The following is a 24,234-nucleotide window of genomic DNA, read 5'->3' as shown; positions in this document are numbered from 1 at the left end:
ATTAAGCAAACAACAACCAATACATCAATAAGCATTAAGAGTTTGAATATTTAATTTCAGTTAATTGAGTTAATTAATTTTTACTTGAAAATGAAAAAAAATGGTTAATTTGGATATTGTCTTATAAATCCTTTATCAATGGTAGAATTGCTACTTTAATCACATTTTACCAAGAATATTTATTAAATAACTAATTCCTTGGTTTATAGTAATAAATCAATCATGAGACATGTATCTACATTATTCTTCGTCTTAATTCTCGATAGTGATAATAAATTATAGAGATAAACAATTCAAATTAGTGAGAGTTCTTGACAATATAACTGGTGTACATATGTCATTGTTTGATCTTTGATAAGCTTCAAACTAGAATTTTCGGAAAGGGAACCAGACTTCGTATCCTGAGTGTCCTTTCAATGCAGGTTCTCAATTAGTCAAAAATAAATAGTTAGATATTAAGTTTCCGTGATCCAAAAAAAAAACCCCTAGAAAATACAAATATCAATAATGTATGTTGCTTCTTAAAATAATATAGTAGGAACAAAATGTCGGTCATCCTATTTTCAAAGTAAAAAGTTTCCAAAGAACTTGTTGATGCAAGGGCTATAAAGCTTAATCATGAAGGAATTTAAATTGTCAATAATTCAAATAAAACCCCAAATCAAAGAGCACTTTTACGGTTGCATGCACCATTAAGTTCTACAATATTCATTATACGTTTTTGGGTGGAGTTCATATCATATGAAGTGAAAAATTACTTAATTTTGTATTCGAGTTGAAAATGTCATTAATTTTTGTATGGGATGGTATAGTGTCAACATGATGAGAATTATAAATCATATTTAAAGGATATTATAATAACCCCACTTTTTCTAAATATGGCGTATTAAAATTCTGGGTTATATGTAATTTAAGTTTAGAAGCACTCGAAGCCTATTTAGTGAATTGAAACATATTGAAAAAGATGTAGTAAATATTTCATTATGAAGACCTCCATCAAATCACTAAGTTAGTTATGGTTGAACAATTAAGATTGAAATGTTTCAATTATTGTTTTCTGTTGTAAACTTCTGTACACTAGTATTCTTGGGGTCATAAAACTTTACCAAGTACTCGGAGTACAAAATTTGCGCTCAAAACATTAAATCCAGTATTTTTATTGGTTGAATTCCGATTCCGAGTACGACCATCGTACTCTCAATTGTTATAACCACAAGGCTTGGCTTTGCATAAGATCGTGTCTTACTGTACTGTTTATGAAGTTGTAAGAAATTTACTCCGAAGTACATCCACTGATTCCAGATTGCAGGTCGGCATGATTATATTTCAGTAGTTTCAGTCAGTAATCTGAGCTTACTTTTAGTAACTGCAAGCACTCTTGTTGCGATACTGCTTATTGCTATTTTAATTTTACTTGATTTTTGTTATCTAGTTTACCTGAGATCACCCCCAGTGTTTGGTGGGGTTTGTGTTGCTTATTCTTTAGTTTTCTATGTTGTGTCATGTGTACTATTGTTTGTCTGTTTGTCTTTTTCATTTTTAGCCATTGCGTTGTCAGTTTATTTTCGATTTATGAGTTTGACTGTCCCTATGGTATCTATCGCTCCTCTTTTACCGATATTTTGGGGTAGAGTGTGATTTCGTAGTCCACTGATCGAGATTAAAAGGGTTATAAAACCCTTATGACAAATGAAACAAGTTTTTTTGAAATCGCTACCCTTGTTACAGCGGATTGTAGATTGAAATGCGTAAATAAAAACCAAAAACCAGAAATGATGTCAATATATAATGTTATCTATAGGTAAAAGCGCAATACACGCTTCAAAGGATCTTGAAACTTTTTATAGACCTATGATGTCTTCTCTAAAAACTTTTATCATGCACTTTCTGCTTTTATAGCTTGTAATACCGTTAATACTACACTTGTTTATGTTCAAAACAAATGGTCACGTCAAGATATATTTTTTTAGTTTTGTGAGGTTTGGTTTTTGTCTCTTTAATATACACCTCATTCTGTTCTATTCTCATGCATATCAATGGAAACTCTACGGTCTATAATTCAAATAATATTGCTTTTATACATTTCTCACAGAAGAATTTAGTTTTTTAGTAGGTTATGGGTTTCATTTAATCAAGTTTTGTGCATGATTTGAATTAAAGATATCAAAATACATTACACAATATTAAAGCAATCATATCAAGTAAAAGAGAGAAATAAGACAATACGAATATAGAATATCCTAACATCTCCTTTTCCGCCCTCATTATATATACAGAAAGATAAAGAAATGACAAGAGTAACAACTGAAAAATTATCGAAAAGTTTATGATTTTGTGAAATTATATAAGTGGTGCTGGTATTAAAAATTATAACGCTCATTTTCATCATTCTAAAACGTCTTTTTTTTTTTTTATTGTAGATAAATTCTTACACGAAAACAACCTGGGGCATAATATTTCTAGTATCGGCAATCCAAGATGACTTCGTTTTTGCTGCCACAACTTCACCACAAATAGAAACGACTTTCCCGTGGACTACAGAATTAACAACAGACCAGGCTAATATCACAATACAGACTGGAACTATAGTATCAGAACAAACTGTAACCACTGACGTTCCTACAACAACGGAACAGGGTACAGTCACCACACAAACTGCTGCTACAATATCAGATCAAACTTTTACAACCGACGTTTCTACAACAACAGAACAGGCTACAGTCACCTCACAGACTGATACTACAGCATCAGAACAAACTAGAATTACTGATGTTCCTACAACAACAGAACAGGTTACAGTTACAACTAAGACTGGTACTACGGCATCAGAACAAACTGTAACCACTGACGTTCCTACCACAACAGAACAGGTAACAGTCACATCACAGATTGGTACTACGGCATCAGAACAAACTTTAACCACTGACGTTCCTACCACAACCGAATATGTTACCGTCCCATCACAGACTGGTATTACAGCATCAGAACAAACTGGAACTACTGACGTTCCTACCACAACAGAACAGGCCACAGTCACCACACAGACTGGTACTACGGCATCAGAACAAACTATAAGCACTGAAGTTCCTACCACAACAGAACAGGTTACAGTCACATCACAGACTGGTATTACAGCATCAGAACAAACTGTAACCACTGACGTTCCTACCACAACAGAACAGGTTACAGTCACATCACAAACTGGTACTACAGCATCAGAACAAACTGTAAACACTGACGTTCCTAACACAACAGAACAAGCCACAGTCACCACACAGACTGGTACTACAACATCACAACAAACTGTTACCTCTGACGTTCCTACCACAACAGAACAGGCTACAGTCACCACACTGACTGGTACTACAGCATCAGAACAAACTAGAACTACTGACGTTCCTACCACAACAGAACAGGCTACAGTCACATCACAGACTGGTACTACGGCATCAGAACAAACTGTAAGCACTGAAGTTCCTACCACAACAGAACAGGTTACAACTACAACTAAGACTGGTACTACAGCATCAGAACAAACTGTTACCACTGACGTTCCTACCACAACAGAACAGGCTACAGTCACATCACAGACTGGTACTACGGCATCAGAACAAACTATAAGCACTGAAGTTCCTACCACAACAGAACAGGTTACAGTCACATCACAGACTGGTACTACAGCATCAGAACAAACTGTAACAACTGACGTTCCTACCACAACAGAACAGCTTACAGTCACATCACAAACTGTTACTACAGCATCAGAACAAACTGTAAACACTGACGTTCCTACCACAACAGAACAGGCCACAGTCACCACACAGACTGGTACTACAACATCACAACAAACTGTTACCTCTGACGTTCCTACCACAACAGAACAGGCTACAGTCACCACACTGACTGGTACTACAGCATCAGAACAAACTAGAACTACTGACGTTCCTACCACAACAGAACATGCTACAGTCACATCACAGACTGGTACTACGGCATCAGAACAAACTGTAACCACTGACGTTCCTACCACAACAGAACAGGTTACAACTACAACTAAGACTGGTACTACAGCATCAGAACAAACTGTTACCACTGACGTTCCTACCACAACAGAACAGGCTACAGTCACATCACAGACTGGTACTACGTCATCAGATCAAACAACCACTGAAGCACCAACTACAACTGTAGATCAAACAACCACTGAAGCTCAAACTACAACTGTAGATCAAACAACAACTGAAGCTCAAACTACAACCGTAGATCAAACAACCACTGAAGCTCAAACTACAACTGTAGTTCAAACAACCAAAGAAGCACAAACTTCAACTGTAGATCAAACATCAACTGATGCTCCAACTACAACTGTAGATCAAACAACCACTGAGGCTGCAACTACAACTGTAGATCAAACAACAACTGATGCTCAAACTACAACTGTAGATCAAACAACCACTGAAGCATCAACTACAACTGTAGATCAAACAACCACTGAAACTGCAACTACAATTGTAGATCAAACAACAACTGCAGCTGCAACTACAACTGAAGATCAAACAACAACTGAGGCCCCATCCACAACCGTAGATCAAACAACCACCGAAGCTACAACTACAACCGTAGATCAAACAACAACTGAAGCTCAAACTACAACTGTAGATCAAACAACCACTGAAGCTGCAACTACAACTGTAGATCAAACAACAACTGAAGCAGCAACTACAACTGTAGATCAAACAACCCCTGAAGCTGCAACTACAACTGTAGATCAAACAACAACTGAAGCTGCGACTACAACTGAAGATCAAACAACACCTGAAGCTGCAACTACAAGTGAAGATCAAACAACAACAGATGCTCCATCTACAACCGTAGATCAAACAACCACTGAAGCTGCAACTACAACCGAAGATCAAACAACCACTGAAGCTCAAATTACAACTGTAGATCAAACAACCACTGCAGCTCAAACTACAACTGTAGATCAAACAACCACTGAAGCTGCAACTACAACTGTAGATCAAACAACAATTGAAGCTGCAACTACAACTAAAGATCAAACAACAACTGATGCTCCATCTACAACCGTAGATCAAACAACCACTGAAGCAGTAACTACAACCGTAGAACAAACAACAACTGAAGCTGCAACTACAACTGTAGATCAAACAACCACTGAAGCTGCAACTACAACTGTAGATCAAACAACCACTGATGTTCAAACTACGACTGTAGACCAAACAACCAATGAAGCTCCAACTACAACCGTAGATCAAACAAACACTGCAGCTGCAACTACAACTGTTGATCAAACAACCACTGAAGCGGCAACTACAACTGTAGATCAAACAACCACTGATGCTGCAACTACAACCGTAGAACAAACAACAACTGAAGCTGCAACTACAACTATAGACCAAACAACCACTGAAACTGCAACTACAACTGTAGATGAAACATCCACTGAGTCTGCAACTACAACTGTAGATCAAACAACAACTGAAGCTGCAACTACAACTGAAGATCAAACAACAACTGATGCCCCATCCACAACCGTAGATCAAACAACCACTGAAGCAGCAACTACAACCGTACAACAAACAACCACTGTAGCTCAAACTACAACTGTAGATCAAACAACCACTGATGCTGCAACTACAACTGTAGATCAAACAACAACTCAAGCTGCAACTACAACTGTAGATCAAACAACCACTGAAGCTGCAACTACAACTGTAGATCAAACAACAACTGCAGCTGCAACTACAACTGAAGATCAAACAACAACTGATGCTCCATCTACAACCATAGATCAAACAACCACTGAAGCTCAAACTACAACTGTAGATCAAACAACCACTGAAGCTGCAACTACAACTCTAGATCAAACAACAACTGAAGCAGCAACTACAACTGTAGATCAAACAACCCCTGAAGCTGCAACTACAACTGTAGATCAAACAACCACTGATGTTCAAACTACGACTGTAGATCAAACAACCACTGAAGCTCCAACTACAACCGTAGATAAAACAACCACTGAAGCTGCAACTACAACCGTAGAAAAAACAACAACTGAAGCTGCAACTACAACTATAGACCAAACAACCACTGAAACTGCAACTACAACTGTAGATCAAACATCCACTGAGTCTGCAACTACAAATGTAGATCAAACAACAACTGAAGCTGCAACTACAACTGAAGATCAAACAACAACTGATGCTCCATCTACAACCGTAGATCAAACAACAACTGAAGCTGCAACTACAACTGTAGATCAAACAACAACTGAAGCTGCAACTACAACTGTAGATCAAACAACCACTGAAGCAGCAACTACAACCGTAGAACAAACAACAACTGAAGCTGCAACTACAACTGTAGACCAAACAACCACTGAAGCTGCAACTATAACTGTAGATCAAACAACCACTGATGTTCAAACTACGACTGTAGATCAAACAACCACTGAAGCTCCAACTACAACCGTAGATCAAACAACCACTGCAGCTGCAACTACAACTGTTGATCAAACAACCACTGAAGCTGCAACTACAACTGTAGATCAAACAACCACTGAAGCTGCAACTACAACCGCAGATCAAACAACCACTGAAGCTGCAAGTACAACTGTAGATCAAACAACCACTGATGCTGCAACTACAACTGGAGACCAAACAAGCACTGAAGCTGCAACTACAACTGTAGAACTAACAACAACTAAAGCTGCAACTACAACTGTATATCAAACAACCACTGAAGCTGCAACATCAACTGTAGATCAAACAACAACTGAAGCTGCAACTACAACTGTAGATCAAACAACCACTGAAGCTGCAACTACAACCGTAGAACAAACAACAACTGAAGCTGCAACTACAACTGTAGATCAAACAACCACTGAAGCTGCAAGTACAACTGTAGATCAAACAACCACTGATGCTGCAACTACAACTGGAGACCAAACAAGCACTGAAGCTGCAACTACAACTGTAGAACTAACAACAACTAAAGCTGCAACTACAACTGTAGATCAAACAACCACTGAAGCTGCAACATCAACTGTAGATCAAACAACAACTGAAGCTGCAATTACAACTGTAGATCAAACAACCACTGAATCAGCAACTACTACTGAAGATCAAACAACAACTGATGCTCCAACTACAACCGCAGATCAAACATCCACAGGAGCTGCAACTACAACCGTTGACCAAACAACCACTGAAGCTCAAAATACAACTGTAGATCAAACAACCACTGATTCTCAAACTACAACTGTAGATCAAACAACCACTGAAGCTGCAACTACAACTGTAGATCAAACAACCACTGAAGCTGCAACTACAACTGTAGATAGAACAACCACTGAAGCTGCAACTACAACTGTAGATCAAACAACCACTGAAGCTGCAACTACAACTGTAGATCAAACAACAACTGATGCTCAAACTACAACTGTACATAAAACAATCACTGAAACTGCAACTACAACTGTAGATCAAACAACCACTGAGTCAGCAACTACTACTGGAGATCAAACAACAACTGATACCCCAAGTACAACTGAAGATCAAACTACAACTGTAGATGAAACAACCACTGAAGTTGCAACTACAACTGTAGATCAAACAACAACTGAAGCTGCAACTACAACTGTAGATCAAACAACCACTGAAGCACCAACCTCAACTGTAGATCAAACAACCACTGATGTTCAAACTACGACTGTAGATCAAACAACCACTGATGTTCAAACTACAACTGTTGATCAAACAACCACTGAAGCTGCAACTAAAACTGTAGATCAAACAACCACTGAAGCTGCAACTACAACCGTAGAACAAACAACAACTGAAGCTGCAACTACAACTGAAGATCAAACAACAACTGATGCTCCATCTACAACCGTAGATCAAACAACCACTCAAGCTGCAACTACAATCGTAGATCAAACAACAACTGAAGCTGCAACTACAACTGTAGATCAAACAACCACTGAAGCTGCAAGTACAACTGTAGATCAAACAACCACTGATGCTGCAACTACAACTGGAGACCAAACAAGCACTGAAGCTGCAACATCAACTGTAGATCAAACAACAACTGAAGCTGCAATTACAACAGTAGATCAAAGAACCACTGAGTCAGCAACTACTACTGGAGATCAAACAACAACTGATACCCCAAGTACAACTGAAGATCAAACAACAACTGAAGCTGCAACTACAACTGTAGATGAAACAACCACTGAAGTTGCAACTACAACTGTAGATCAAACAACAACTGAAGCTGCAACTACAACTGTAGATCAAACAACCACTGAAGTTGCAACTACAACTGTAGATCAAACAACAACTGAAGCTGCAACTACAACTGTAGATCAAACAACCACTGAAGCTGCAACTACAACTGTAGATCAAACAACCACTGAAGCTGCAACTACAACTGTAGATCAAACAACCACTGAAGCTGCAACTACAACTGAAGATCAAACAACAACTGATGCCCCATCTACAACCGTAGATCAAACAACCACTGAAGCTGCAACTACAACCGTAGATCAAACAACCACTGAAGCTCAAACTACAACTGTAGATCAAACAACCACTGAAGCTGCAACTACAACTGTAGATCAAACAAGAACTGAAGCTGCAACTACAACTGTAGATCAAACAACACCTGATGCTGCAACTACAACTGAAGATCAAACAACAACTGATGCTCCATCTACAACCATAGATCAAACAACCACTGAAGCTGCAACTACAACCGTAGACCAAACAACCACTGAAGCTCAAACTACAACTGTAGATCAAACAACCACTGAAGCTGCAACTATAACTGTAGATCAAACAACAACTGAAGCAGCAACTACAACTGTAGATCAAACAACAACTAAAGCTGCAACTACAACTGTAGATCAAACAACAACTGAAGCTGCAACTACAACTGTAGATCAAACAACCACTGAAGCTGCAACTACAACTGTAGATCAAACAACAACTGAAGCTGCAACTACAACTGTAGATCAAACAACCACTGAAGCTCAAACTACAACTGTAGATCAAACAACCACTGAAGCTCCAACTACAACTGAAGATCAAACAACAACTGAAGCTGCAACTACAACTGTAGATCAAACAACCACTGAAGCTGCAACTACAACTGTAGATCAAACAACCACTGATGTTCAAACTACAACTGTAGATCAAACAACAACTGAAGCTGCAACTACAACGTTAGATCAAACAACCACTGAAGCTGCAACTACAACTGTAGATGAAACAACAACTGAAGCTGCAACTACAACTGTAGATCAAACAACCACTGAAGCTCAAACTACAACTGTAGATCAAACAACCACTGAAGCTCCAACTACAACTGAAGATCAAACAACAACTGAAGCTGCAACTACAACTGAAGATCAAACAACAACTGATGCTCCATCTACAACCGTAGATCAAACAACCACTGAAGCTGCAACTACAATCGTAGATCAAACAACAACTGAAGCTGCAACTACAACTGTAGACCAAACAACCACTGAAGCTGCAACTACAACTGTAGATCAAACAATCACTGAATCAGCAACTACTACTGAAGATCAAACAACAACTGATGCTCCAACTACAACCACAGATCAAACATCCACAGGAGCTGCAACTACAACCGTAGACCAAACAACCACTGAAGCTCAAACTACAACTGTAGATCAAACAACCACTGATGCTAAAACTACAACTGTAGATCAAACAACCACTGAAGCTGCAACTACAACTGTAGATCAAACAACCACTGAAGCTGCAACTACAACTGTAGATAGAACAACCACTGAAGCTCCAACTACAACTGTAGATCAAACAACCACTGAAGCTGCAACTACAACTGTAGATCAAACAACAACTGATGCTCAAACTACAAATGTAGACCAAACAACCACTGAAACTGCAACTACAACTGTAGATCAAACAACCACTGAATCAGCAACTACCACTGAAAATCAAACAATCACTGAATTAGCAACTACTACTGAAGATCAAACAACAACTGATGCTCCAACTACAACCGCAGATCAAACATCCACAGGAGCTGCAACTACAACCGTAGACCAAACAACCACTGAAGCTCAAACTACAACTGTAGATCAAACAACCACTGATGCTCAAACTACAACTGTAGATCAAACAACCACTGAAGCTGCAACTACAACTGTAGATCAAACAACCACTGAAGCTGCAACTACAACTGTAGATAGAACAACCACTGAAGCTCCAACTACAACTGTAGATCAAACAACCACTGAAGCTGCAACTACAACTGTAGATCAAACAACAACTGATGCTCAAACTACGACTGTAGATCAAACAACAACTGATGCCCCATCTACAAATGTAGATCAAACAACCACTGAAGCTCCATCTACAACTGTAGATCAAACAACCACTGAAGCTGCAACTACAACTGTAGATCAAACAACAACTGATGCTCAAACTACAAATGTAGATCAAACAACAACTGATGCTCAAACTACAACCGTAGACCAAACAACCACTGAAACTGCAACTACAACTGTAAATCAAACAACCACTGAATCAGCAACTACCACTGAAAATCAAACAACAAGTGATGCTCCAACTACAACCGCAGATCAAACATCCACAGGAGCTGCAACTTCAACCGTAGACCAAACAACCACTGAAGCTGAAACTACAACTGTAGATCAAACAACCACTGATGCTGCAACTACAACTGTAGATCAAACAACCACTGAAGCTGCAACTACAACTGTAGATCAAACAACCACTGAAGTTGCAACTACAACTGTAGATCAAACATCCACAGGAGCTGCAACTTCAACCGTAGACCAAACAACCACTGAAGCTGAAACTACAACTGTAGATCAAACAACCACTGATGCTGCAACTACAACTGTAGATCAAACAACCACTGAAGCTGCAACTACAACTGTAGATCAAACAACCACTGAAGTTGCAACTACAACTGTAGATCAAACAACCACTGAAGCTGCAACTACAACTGTAGATCAAACAACCACTGAAGCTGCAACTACAACCGTAGATCAAACAACCACTGAAGCTCAAACTACAACTGTAGATCAAACAACCACTGAAGCTGCAACTACAACTGAAGATCAAACAACAACTGATGCTCCATCTACAACCGTAGATCAAACAACAACTGAAGCTCCAACTACAACCGTAGATCAAACAACCACTGAAGCTCAAACTACAACTGTAGATCAAACAACCACTGAAGCTGCAACTACAACTGTAAATCAAACAACAACTGATGTTCTATCTACAACCGTAGATCAAACAACCACTGAAGCAGCAACTACAACCGTAGAACAAACAACAACTGAAGCTGCAACTACAACTATAGATCAAACAACCACTGAAGCATCAACTACAACTGTAGATCAAACAACCACTGATGCTCAAACTACAACCGTAGACCAAACAACCACTGCAGCTGCAACTACAACGTTTGATCAAACAACTACTGAAGCTGCAAATACAACTGAAGATCAAAAAACCACTGAAGCTGCAACTACAACTGAAGATCAAACAACAACTGATGCTCCAACTACAATTTTAGATCAAACAACCACTGAAGTTGCAACTACAACTGTAGATCAAACAACCATTGAAGCTGAAACTACAACCGTAGAACATACAACCACTGAAGCTGCAACTACAGCTGTAGATCAAACAACCACTGAAGCTGCAACTACAACTGTAGATCAAACAACCACTGAGGCTGCAACTACAACTGTAGATCAAACAACAACTGATGCTCAATCTACAACAGAAGATCAAACAACAACTGAAACTGCAATTACAACTGAAGATCAAACAACAACTGATGCTCCAACTATAACTGTAGATCAAACAACCACTGAAGCTGCAACTACAACTGTAGATAAAATAACCACTGAAGCTTCAATAACAACCGTAGATCAAACAACCACTGAAGCTGCAACTTCAACTGAAGATCAAACAACCACTGCAGCTGCAACTACAACCGAAGATCAAACAACAACTGATGCTCCATCTACAACCGTAGATCAAACAACTACTGAAGCAGCAACTACAACCGTAGAACAAACAAACACTGAAGCTGCAACTACAACTGTAGATCAAACAACCACTGAAGCTGCAACTATAACTGTGGATCAAACAACCACTGAAGGTGCAACTACAACTGTAGATCAAACAACAACTGAAGCTGCAACTACAACCGTAGATCAAACAACCCCTGAAGCTGCAACTACAACTGTAGATCAAACAACAACTGATGCTCAAACTACGACTGTAGATCAAACAACCACTGAAGCTGCAACTACAACCGTAGATCAAACAACCACTAAAGCTGCAGCTACAACTGTAGATCAAACAACCACTGAAGCTGCAACTACAACTGTAGAACATACAACCACTGAAGCTGTAACTACAACTGTAGATCAAACAACCACTGAAGCTGCAACTACAACTGAAGATCAAACAACAACTGATGATCCATCTACAACCGTAGATCAAACAACCACTGAAGCTGCAACTACAACTGAAGATCAAACAACCACTGACGCTCCAACTACAACTGTAGAACAAACGTCATTACTAGTATTAGATCAAACAACCACTGAAGCTCAGATTACAACGACAGAACAAACGACCATTGAATCTCAAACTCACACTTCGCAAGTTCCTACCACTAACTTTCCTACCACAACAGAACAGGTTACAGTCACATCACAGACTGGTACTACGGCATCAGAACAAACTGTAACTACTGACGTTCCTACCATAACAGAACAGGCTACAGTCACATCACAGACTGGTACTACGGCATCAGAACAAACTGTAACTACTGACGTTCCTACCACAACACAGACTAGTATTTCAGCATCTAAAGAAACCGTTATAACTGAAGTTCCTACCACAACACAACAGGGTACATTCACATCACAGACTGGTACTACGGCTTCTGAGGAAACTGTTACCACGGAAGTACCTACCACAACAGAACAGGGTACATTCACATCACAGACTGGAACTATTGTATCAGAACAAACTGTAACTACTGACGTTCCTAAAACAACAGATAAGGCTACAATCACCAAACAGAATGGTACTACAACAGCAGAACAAACTGTTACCACTGAAGTTCCTACCACAACAGAACAGGCTACAATCACAACACGGGCTGGTACTACAACATCAGAACAAACTGTAACCACTGAAGTTCCTTCCACAACAGAACAGGTTACAATCACAACACGGGCTGGTACTACAACATCAGAACAACCTGTAACCACTGAAGTTCCTTCCACAACAGAACAGGTTACAACTAAGACTGGTACTACAGCATCAGAACAAACAGTTACCAATGAAGTTCCTACCGCAACAGAACAGGTCACAGTCACCACACAGACTGGTACTACAGCATCAGAACAAACTGTAAACACTGACGTTCCTACCACAACAGAAGAGGTTACAGTCACATCACAGACTGGTACTACAGCATCAGACCAAACTGTAACCACTGACGTTCCTACCACAACAGAACAGGTTACAGTCACATCACAGACTAGTACTACAGCATCAGAACAAACTGTAACCACTGACGTTCCTACCACAACAGAACAGGTTACAGTCACATCACAGACTGGTACTACAGCATCAGAACAAACTGTAAACACTGACGTTCCTACCACAACAGAACAGGCCACAGTCACCACACAGACTGGTACTACAACACCACAACAAACTGTTACCTCTGACGTTCCTACCACAACAGAACAGGTTACAGTCACATCACAGACTGGTACTACAGCATCAGAACAAACTGTAACCACTGACGTTCCTACCACAACAGAACAGGTTACAGTCACATCACAGACTGGTACTACAGCATCAGAACAAACTGTAAACACTGACGTTCCTACCACATCAGAACAGGCCACAGTCACCACACAGACTGGTACTACAACACCTCAACAAACTGTTACCTCTGACGTTCCTACCACAACAGAACAGGTTACAGTCACATCACAGACTGGTACTACAGCATCAGAACAAACTGTAACCACTGACGTTCCTACCACAACAGAACAGGTTACAGTCACATCACAGACTAGTACTACAACATCACAAGAAACTGTTACCTCTGACTTTCCTTCCATAACAGAACAGGTTACAACTACAATTAAGACTGGGACTATAGCATCAGAACAAACTGTTACCACTAACGTTCCTACCACAACAGAACAGGTTACAGTCACATCACAGACTGGTACTACAACATCACAAGAAACTGTTACCTCTGAAGTTCCTTCCACAACAGAACAGGTTACAACTACATCTAAGACTGGGACTACATTATCAGAACAAACTGTTAACACTGAAGTTCCTCCCACAACTGAACAGGTTACAACTAAAACTAAGACAGGCACTACAGCATCAGAACAAACTGTTACCTCTGAAGTTCCTTCCACAACAAAACAGGTTACAACTACAACTAATACTGGGACTACAGCATCAGAACAAACTGTAAGCACTGAATTTCCTTCCACAACTGAACAGGTTACAACTAAAACTAAGACAGGCACTACAGCATCAGAACAAACTGTTACCTCTGAAGTTCCTTCCACAACAAAACAGGTTACAACTACAACTAATACTGGTACTACAGCATCAGAACAAACTGTAAGCACTGAAGTTCCTTCCACAACAAAACAGGCCACAGTCACAGCAAGGACTGGAACAACAGGCATCTCCACATTAACTGAGCAACTGACAACCATAGGAATTCCCACTACAACTAAGCAACGAACCACTAAAGTAATTCACACTTCAACTGAGAAACTGACAACTCCAGGAATTCCCATAACTACTGAGCAGGTAACCACTTCAGGAATTCCTACTACAACTGATCAACTAACGACTACAGGAATTCGCCCTACAACCGAGCAACTGACCACTACAGGAATTCCAACTACAACTGATCAAGTAACCACTTCAGGAATTCCTACCACAACTGAGCAACTGACAACTCCAATAATTCCCACTACAACTGAGCAAGTAACCACTACAGGAATTCACACTTCAACTGAGCAACTGACAACTACAGGAATTCCAACAACAACTGAGCAGGTATCCACTTCAGGAATTTCCACTTCAACCGAGCAACTAACCACTACAGAAATTCCCACTACAACTGAGCACATGACAACTCCAGGAATCCCCACAACAACTGAACAACTGACAACTCCAGGAATCCCTACAACAACTGAGCAAGTAACCACTTCGGGAATTCCCACTTCAACTGTAGAACAGACTACAATGATGACTACTGAAGCAACAACAGTTAGTACAAATGCAACAGGGGTCTCTTTCCGAGTAACATTTGCAGACGATACAGCTTCTGATCCTACTGTGTATAACAACCCAGCTTCTACAGAATATCAGAACCTTTTGTCAGGGGTAAGTTAAATATTACAATTTGTATCTGCCAAACGAGTTGTACGATTTCAAGTCTAAACACCTGTGTGTTCCTCATTCAAATTCATTTATAGTCCGGCAGTCAATTTCAAAACCGCAGACATTAACATTGATGTAACACTTTTTTTTTACAAATGTGTGAGCACCGAAATACCATGAGCTTTATAAATTCACAAATTGGAATTATTTAAAAGATAGGCGAAAGATACCAAATGGATATTCAAACTCATTAGTTGAAAACAAACTGACAACGCCATGGCAAACAAAAAAGACAAATGATCAAAGACAAACAACAACATACACAACACAGCATACAAAACTTTGTCGTGTTGCTCATGTAAATACATACTTGTATATATTATTGTGGATTTAAATGTAAGTACATACTTGTATATATTATTGTGGATTTAAATGATGGTTGAGCCGCACAATGAACACATGCTGTTTATACATCATTGGCTATCAAATTTGGGGGCTATGATCGTTCTTCATGAAAGTACATCAAGAGTAGCGCTTCGGACGAACGAAATTAAATTAGTTTGATTTTTATTTTATGTCTGTTTTGTGTTCAATTGGGAATTTCAACCAAACGATTCTTAATCTGCCTCCACTGTACAGAAGTCCCGAATTACGTTAGCCCTTACGAACAACTTTTTATCCCTAGGGCGGAAACCTATTTTATGTTAGCCCTATAAAATAAACCATCGTTTTGCTACTTAATTCTCAAATCTAAAAATATGTGTACATTATTTTTCTAGCTTGAAGATATTTTCAAGTCGGAACCAGGATATGCTGGAGTATCAATTCTGAATACAAGGTAAAGATTGACAATTTTTGTTGGAATTTGAGCATTTATATGTTTTATTGCAATTAGTATAAGAGAGTAATATGTCATTTGATCTGTAAGGAAAGAACATGTATATAAAACTTTGAATTGTTCGAAATACTAAGTATTTTCTACACACGTACATGTATAGATGACCTCAGCTTTATTTGGCAAAACGTTTTGGAAATTTTGGAGCCCAGTGCTCTTCAGTTTCGTATTTTATTTAATCTTTTATCTTTTTTATAAGTCTTTTGTTAACAAAATGTGTGTCTCACGTATATAGATATGAGCCTAGCCTATTATTTTCTCGAGATTATTTTCTGTTTTTTTTTTTGTTTTTTGTTCATCTTATCTCACCTGAATTGTTACATTTTTTCATTTCCAGTGTTGTAAATGGAACAATTTTTGTGGATTTTCGTGTGAAAACTAACAATACTGTAAACACATCTCCACAAGGAGCTTATGGACAAACATTACTGACATCCATTAAGAACAATGGCGGACTCTCTTTAGCGGGTGGCAATGTCAAGCCGATACAGTCACCTCCTACTGTATTGGTTACCGATACAGGAGCACAAACAGTTGAAGGTAAACTTTTCTTACACAAGCTTTTTACGGTAGTCGTATTTTCTTAAATTAACCATTATCTCAGAGACACGTGCAATCGAAATTATGGAGCAAAAAATGAAATACACATGAAATACACATGTACATTGAAGACCCATTGGTGGCCTTCGGCTGTTGTCTACTCTATGGTCGGGTGGATGTCTCTTTTGATACAGTCCCCATTTCCGTTCTCAATTTTGCATGTAAATAATTTTATGAATTTAGCCTAGCGACTTTACAATCACCGCGCAAAGGTGTGTTTGGTCAGTAAGTTTCTGCTTCAGACATGTATACCTATTTATCTCGATATTTTACAAATCTATATAAAATTATCAAAATGTCATTTAGTACTACACACATTTAATGATACATGTTCATAAATCATTGCAAGTTTTAGATGGTTTAATGTTGTAAAATTTTGCATTGATAGACATTTATAGGAACAATGATTAATTTGCCTTTCTTCGAGTATACAAAGTATGGGAACGGAACTGTACGGTTTAACTATGTTTTTGGTCATTCTGAAGTTTATAAAGCGGGGCTCTGGGTACAAGTTGATTTGATTTTGCAAACCTGTTACTATAAAAAAAAAAAAAAAACCACATATAAAACTTGCAATAATATATATGTTTGAAGACTCTTCAATCTTCAAATATGATAGTTTTGGATATTGGCAGTGTGCATGACACAATTACAAGTGCAAGTGGTTTTACATCTTAAAAACAAACTAGTAACATTAATTTTAATGTACACACGTATTCCTCCTTCCTTTCACAGAGTGCGGTATTTTACTGTTCACTGAAAATTATTTAAATGCGATATAATATCACTAAAATAATTGTTATCGAATAATATGTTTAATTGTTTTAACTCTTGTTTGTAATGATACTTGACGGATAGAGAGATGTGAAAGAGATAATCAAGTTCATAAGTATTAAACGAAATGATAGTGACATGGCAAATAACGAAAAACGAAAAAAAAAGATAAATAGCAATGCACAAAAAAACAACACACAAAATTAAAAACTGAACAACACGAACTCAATCAAATACCGGGGGTTATCTAGTCTTGAATATACAAATACTGAAATAGGGGGATGTGGTATGAGACTTTGAGATTCAGACAACTACCCACCAGAATTGAATGAAGTGGATGAGTATCAACTTTAGGTGTTGTTAATAAGACTTAGTCTATCAGTTTTATAACTAGTATGTTTCCCTTACAGTTCCACTTGATGACGCATGTTTTCTCTATGATCATCAGAAGACTTGTTTAAATGGTGGCAAATGTTTCGTTAATGGAAATAATAAACCGGAATGCAGGTACTTATACAAAACTTTACTTTGATTTGTCAATTATGACGCCCAAAGCAGCACAGCATTAGATGTATAATAAAAGTGTAAAAATAATTATGATATATTTTCTTTTTATTGAAGAACGATATTTTAAAGAATACAAATGTGTTGAAAGGGAGACAACCATCACACTTGTGAACAGATAAGATCAAACTTTCGGTATATCTGTAAATATATGATTGATTGATTGATTGATGTTTAATGCCACTTTCGACACATTTGTGTTATTTCATGGCGGTAAGTTTTTATTGGCGGAGGAAACTGGAATTTCGGGAGAGAACTCCTGACCTTCGGTAGGAAAGAACTCACAACTTACAACCTCATTGGAAATCCTTAGAACTCTTCATACTATTTTACAGGTGTACAACAGCTTACACAGGTAATAACTGTCAGACTGCAGCAGCAACTGATGATGACTTGTTGAAAATTCTTGTTCCAGTAGCTGCAATAGCCGGTTTGTTGTTTGTTATTGCAATATGTTGTTGTTGCTGGTTCCTCTGTGCAAGACGGAAGAAATGGGAACCAGAAAAAGACGAAGAATCAAATTCTGATATGTGAGTTCTCGATCTTAAAAAAAATATTCATTTTATTTCAAAACGAGTTCCCAGTGATATTGTTGAAATATTATTTTAGTGTTTACTAAGATATACTATTAACATCAAATATCTTGTAAAATATAATTTATCTATTTAAACAAAACGCTAAAAATAAGTTTGTAATATTTGTATTTCGTGTGTTCTCAACATGAAGTAAAATCTAAGAGAATAGTTTTAAATTCTACTGTTTATTATTACTTATAAACCTGATTTACCATGAATTAAAAAAATGAATCTTATTATACAAAAATGGTTAAGTAAAATAGATTCTTACTTTAATTACATTATCTTTAAAGGAACACTGATTATCAAATTTCCATAAATGATGTATAATAGTAAATAAAGATGCATGAAAATAAAACACTTTTTATCCAACCAAACAATATAATATATGTTATAAGTATCAAATATATCGGCACAGAGTAACCATAACAAATCATGCAAGAAAAGTTCCATGACTCATACAGTCTGTCAACGATGAAATAAACAGAGCAAATGAAAAAATTGTAATCTACTAGTTCTCAGAATAACAAGGCTCCGTGTTGAAGACCGTTCTTTGACCGATAATGGTTTACTTTTATAAATTGTGACTTGGAAGGAGAGTTGTCTCATTTGCACAAAGAACATTGTATGTCCATGATTGTTCTGTAGATGTTTTGTAACACTTATTTTTACTTAAACTTCCGTTTTATTTTTAATTCAGGTCAATGGAGAATCCATTTGCTGGTGTATTCCTACCAAGACTCATTCCAGATTATATGAGATATCAAGGTTCACCTTTCGGGTTAGATGAATGTGGTGCATCACCTATAGGTCTCGGTAAGTCCTTTTGGTTTTCTTTCATTTGCATTTCGAAAGAGAAAAAAACATGCTTTGTTTTTCTTGATATACTCTTCTGTTAAATTGAACATTTGTTGATTGAAAGTCTCCAAAAGGCCACTAGTTTCACTATTGAAATTAAAAAAAAAAAAAAAAAAAAATAGCATCTTCAAATTACCACCTATAATAACAACACAGATAGCTTTACCTCTAACAAAATCTAGATTAATACATCCATACATCAGTCCAGTATATGGTATTTCATTTCTACAACCAGAACAATAACTTTGGAGTTGGCCAGAATCATTCATTTTATGAAACTTGAACACCATTTGCACAGATAGGAAAACTTTGATATGACAAAATTATATTTACTTTGTAGGAGATAACAAGGATCAAGATATGTCTTTATGGGAGATGCATCTTAATGATGAAATCCGACGAGCGTGAAAACGGATAAGTTGGCACATATAGAGAATGGATTATAATGGACTCGTGCCCTACCCTTGCTTCCTGTGCCCTACCCCGAAGCAAGGTGTAGGGCACTGTTTTGCCAACTACGACAGGGATTTAGCTACAACCCGAAAATCAAAGCAATCGACAATCTAACAACAGCAAAGATATACAGAACACTAATAACTCAGACTCAGCAACTCGGACTATTTATTTCTGTGGCCAGTATGTTTAATTGAAATCAGTAATCTGACTGTGCGATGCTTAATGATTTAAAATTGAATACTGGTAATGTATTCAGTGGAAGATATTTCGGTTTTATTTACTACATATATTGGTGTGATATTGTATACCAAAGACTCTGATACTGCGAATGTGCTGGTCACATATAACTGAGTGTATTTTAGATAAAATTCCTGAGACACTGCCCAAAATCTTTACAGTCATTTATAAGAACGTCACAACTGTTTTTCGTTGCACAAAGAACTAGGCGATAACCATGGAAGCCGTTTATGTGGCGGAATGACTGAAGAAAAACATCCATAAGAAGTAGAAATGCTCATGTAGAAGAATATAATATGATCTGAATCATTGTTCCTAAAGATGAAATGGGAAATCAAGGAATACGGGTTGTTTCAAACATTAACCAATGCAATATGTTACAGGTTTTAAAGTTTAAATTCCAATCTATTGTTCATTCATTTTGGTATTTGACTTTAACAATGTGTAATGAAATATGAAAAGTTCAGTCATATTTCAAACGTTAAGATAATTTTGTGAGAGAAATCTATATTAGCTGTGTGGAATAGCTTTAAAAATTATTGATATTATTTATTTATTGTTTTTGTATAAATTATATTTTTATATCCTTCATAAATTATGCATGAAGACCATATGAAATACTACTGTTTCGAAACATATAAAACAATACGATAGATCTATCGTTATATGTTACCGGTTTACATTTGACATGGTCTTCAATTTCAGTGTTCAATGCGCTGGTCGCATAAAAGTATTATACATATATTTTTTTTAATTAAAAAATTAAACATGATATTTTTTGGGTAATTTTTGTTCATATTACAAGCTATGATAAAAATCTCATGGCAATCAAACCACACCTTTTTATATATAAGCTGTTTTTCGTGTGACATAATTTGTATACGTCTTTATTTAACATCTGCTGAACACATTCGCATTAAAAGGGTTTTCAAAGAAGGGCGACAGATAGCAGAGAGGCATTAAAACTTCTAAATCGAAAATAAACTGACAACGCCATGGCCCATCAAGAAAAAGACAGACAACAAAATTACACAAAACACATCATAGAAAAATAAAGACGAAGTATTACGAACCCCACCAAAAACTGTGGGTGATCTCAGGATAAACAGAGCATGCTCCACACGTGGCATCCGTCGTGTTTTTCATGTTAGAACACACCCGGTAATAAGTCTGATTTGGTAGATCAAATTCGTGAAAAGAAGTCTCGACATGAGGAACACATCCGCTATCATCTGTGAAACGGATATTCCATAACGGTCAACCAACTCGTTAGGGCGTCCGTAAAATTTACGATGGGATGATTTCAACTTCACCATTTGGAACTCTTGGTTTATAGCTTTATTGTGAACAGTAGCCCTCTATCATGGACATCATGATAGGGAATACAAGCCCGGAAATATCGGAAGATAGATACTCCGTATGCAGGTGCTGCTCGAATGATGCTTCATAAAAATGGAAAGTACACAATTGGGAAGCTGAAATCATCTCGTTTGTCGTAAAGTTTTATTATCAACTCATTGTCAATTTATAGATGTAAGTCAAGATATAAGGCAGACTTAACTGTGTCTGTTGTAGCCGATATCTTTAGTTCGATTGGATAGTTTCGTTCAACATATTCACCAAATTTTTAATTATTTAGTGAGAGAACATCATCTTTATAGCGGAAAGTAAAGTTAAATGATACTGCTAATTTCTTTTCTTTCATCTTAAGAAGTTCCTGTATGAAGTCACCCTAGCTGGAAGAGGGGTACAGTTGATCAAGAAATCAAACACCTTGATAATGTCAGTTTCAGAGAATACTTTTGTTTGCATCAGAGTGATTTTTTACAAAGTAGGATTTATCCCTCGCTAAGACAAGAGACTGGTTTCTACATTTGCCATTGTTTTTTTATGAAACAAAGAAATAGCAACTCTACCAATTAGTCTTTTAGTTTGGAATGGAAAATACTTGTGTAAAGTTATTAATAAAATCAAATGTTTTTATGCTATTGCAAGATAAAATAGTCTTAGATTGTATGTACTCTAGAAGATCTTTGGAATGTCTTAGTATCAACATCTGATTTACGCCACATCTAGAATAGGCAGTTTCAAAATAACTTTGGAGCCTGGCTTTGATTGCTGATAAAATTGATGTTAATAATTTAGCAAGAGGGACACTTATGTTGTTACGGTATTCAATACAGTGATGGAAGATCCAGTTCTTCCTCTTTGGTCGAAATTCCAAAGGAACATAGAACAGACCTATGATTATCCAAGATTTCCTCTTTAGTAAGTGTCGTGGGGTATATGTTGAGTTTCCAAGAAAATTGTCAATACCTAATTCATTTATCAAACAGTTTATGTTATGTAATTTACACACAACTATGCTCTTGTTTTGGACTTTATCTGCGGGGACAACATATTTGTCATGGAGGTAGGACAAGTGTTTTGTAAACGGCTTTATTTATCATCTGCTGAACACATTCGCTTTAAAAAAGGATTCTCAATGATCTTCAACTTCATGCTTGAGTTGGCCTTTCAACATTTTGGTTCGAGTGTCATTTATGAGTATTTGTAGAAGAAAACGCGCGCCTGGCGTACACAATTTGAAGCCGGGTTTCCAAAAGAAATACATTTTCATTTTAAACATACGAAATTTTTTTCGCTCGGCATCTGTTACAGTTTCACTGAACGTGATATGGGGAAAATGTGTCAATTCACACAAAACAACTACATTTTACCATCGTAAACTATATAGAGAATGAATGATCATATCAATGATATTTAACGTCTGCTGACTTCTGGTATGAGATTCCCTTTGTGCACGAAACAGTGACGCAGTATTTGTAAAATTCACTAAAGATACCGGGTTTATATTTAGTAGACTAGATGCATGCTTCGTCTACATACGAATCACCAGCGGCGAATGAATAAGATAAGTATGAGAACAAAATAAAATAACAAGTTAAAGAGCATTGAATAATGGAAAAATACAAATAGCTGTGCCTCATCACGTTTAAGAAGTAAAATCACAAAAATACTGACCTCCGAGCAAAATTCAAAAGGAAAAGTCCCTAATCAAAAGGCAAAATCAAAAGCTACAACACATCAAACGATTGACAACAACTGTCATATTCCTGACTTGGTACAGGCATTTTCTTATGTAGAAAATTGTGGATTAAACCTGGTTTTATAGCTAATTAAACCTCTCACTTGTATGACAGTCACATAAAATTCCATCATATTGGCAACGATGCGTTAACAAAACTTAGAGACATAATACTAGTAGGAAAAACTGTAAAAAATAGGGGTACAGCAGTCATCATTATGTTAAAATCTAAATCACTATAAAAACAAAGCAAATGTGTAAAATATTATAGGCAAAGCACCATTAGCAAAATATGAAAGGCAATATTAAAGTACTATAGCACACTAACACGACGACGGGGTGTATAAGTACAAGGCCACGTCAAACGGATATCACTAAAACAGACTACACAGTAAACGTAATAGACATAAAGACAAATAAAGGAATATCATAACAAGTTAGTAAGATGACAAACAACGTCAGTACCCAGAATATATGCTTCAAATAAAGGCATCAGTAGTATAACGCTGTTCGAAAGTCATGAATCGACTGAGAGAAAACAAATCCGGGTTACAAATTTAAACTGATGAAACACATCAAATATAAGAGGAAAACAACGAAACAACAGAAACACTAAAGTGCAACAAAAAACCAAACGACAATGCAACACACACAGAAACTAACTATAAGATAACAATT

At 37.3% G+C, this 24,234-nt stretch overlaps 1 protein-coding gene across 1 annotated transcript; it reads left to right on the top strand.

Moving 5' to 3' along the window:
- The first annotated feature begins 2,288 nt into the window (after window positions 1-2,288).
- LOC143062520 (uncharacterized) lies at window positions 2,289-21,240 on the top strand. Its single transcript, XM_076234188.1, has 28 exons — window positions 2,289-2,297; window positions 2,421-4,140; window positions 4,768-4,833; window positions 5,344-5,467; window positions 5,614-5,627; window positions 5,956-6,189; window positions 6,316-6,515; window positions 6,747-6,891; window positions 7,036-7,391; window positions 7,521-7,950; window positions 8,026-8,193; window positions 8,674-8,813; window positions 9,178-9,209; window positions 9,808-9,821; window positions 9,898-10,181; window positions 10,258-10,289; window positions 10,420-10,433; window positions 10,474-10,629; window positions 11,266-11,426; window positions 11,500-11,512; window positions 11,806-12,219; window positions 12,256-15,512; window positions 16,289-16,347; window positions 16,742-16,944; window positions 18,189-18,285; window positions 18,678-18,872; window positions 19,618-19,733; window positions 20,116-21,240. Exons 1-28 carry the CDS (start codon window positions 2,289-2,291, stop codon window positions 20,181-20,183), a joined length of 8,721 nt encoding a protein of 2,906 aa, XP_076090303.1. The 3' UTR covers window positions 20,184-21,240.
- The last annotated feature ends 2,994 nt before the right edge of the window (window positions 21,241-24,234 follow it).

The sequence above is a fragment of the Mytilus galloprovincialis genome, chromosome 2 (genome assembly GCF_965363235.1).
Source record: "Mytilus galloprovincialis chromosome 2, xbMytGall1.hap1.1, whole genome shotgun sequence".
NCBI classification, from domain to species: domain Eukaryota; kingdom Metazoa; phylum Mollusca; class Bivalvia; order Mytilida; family Mytilidae; genus Mytilus; species Mytilus galloprovincialis.
Note: the sequence above shows the minus strand (reverse complement) of the source record. Positions and strands in the feature narration are given on the sequence as shown.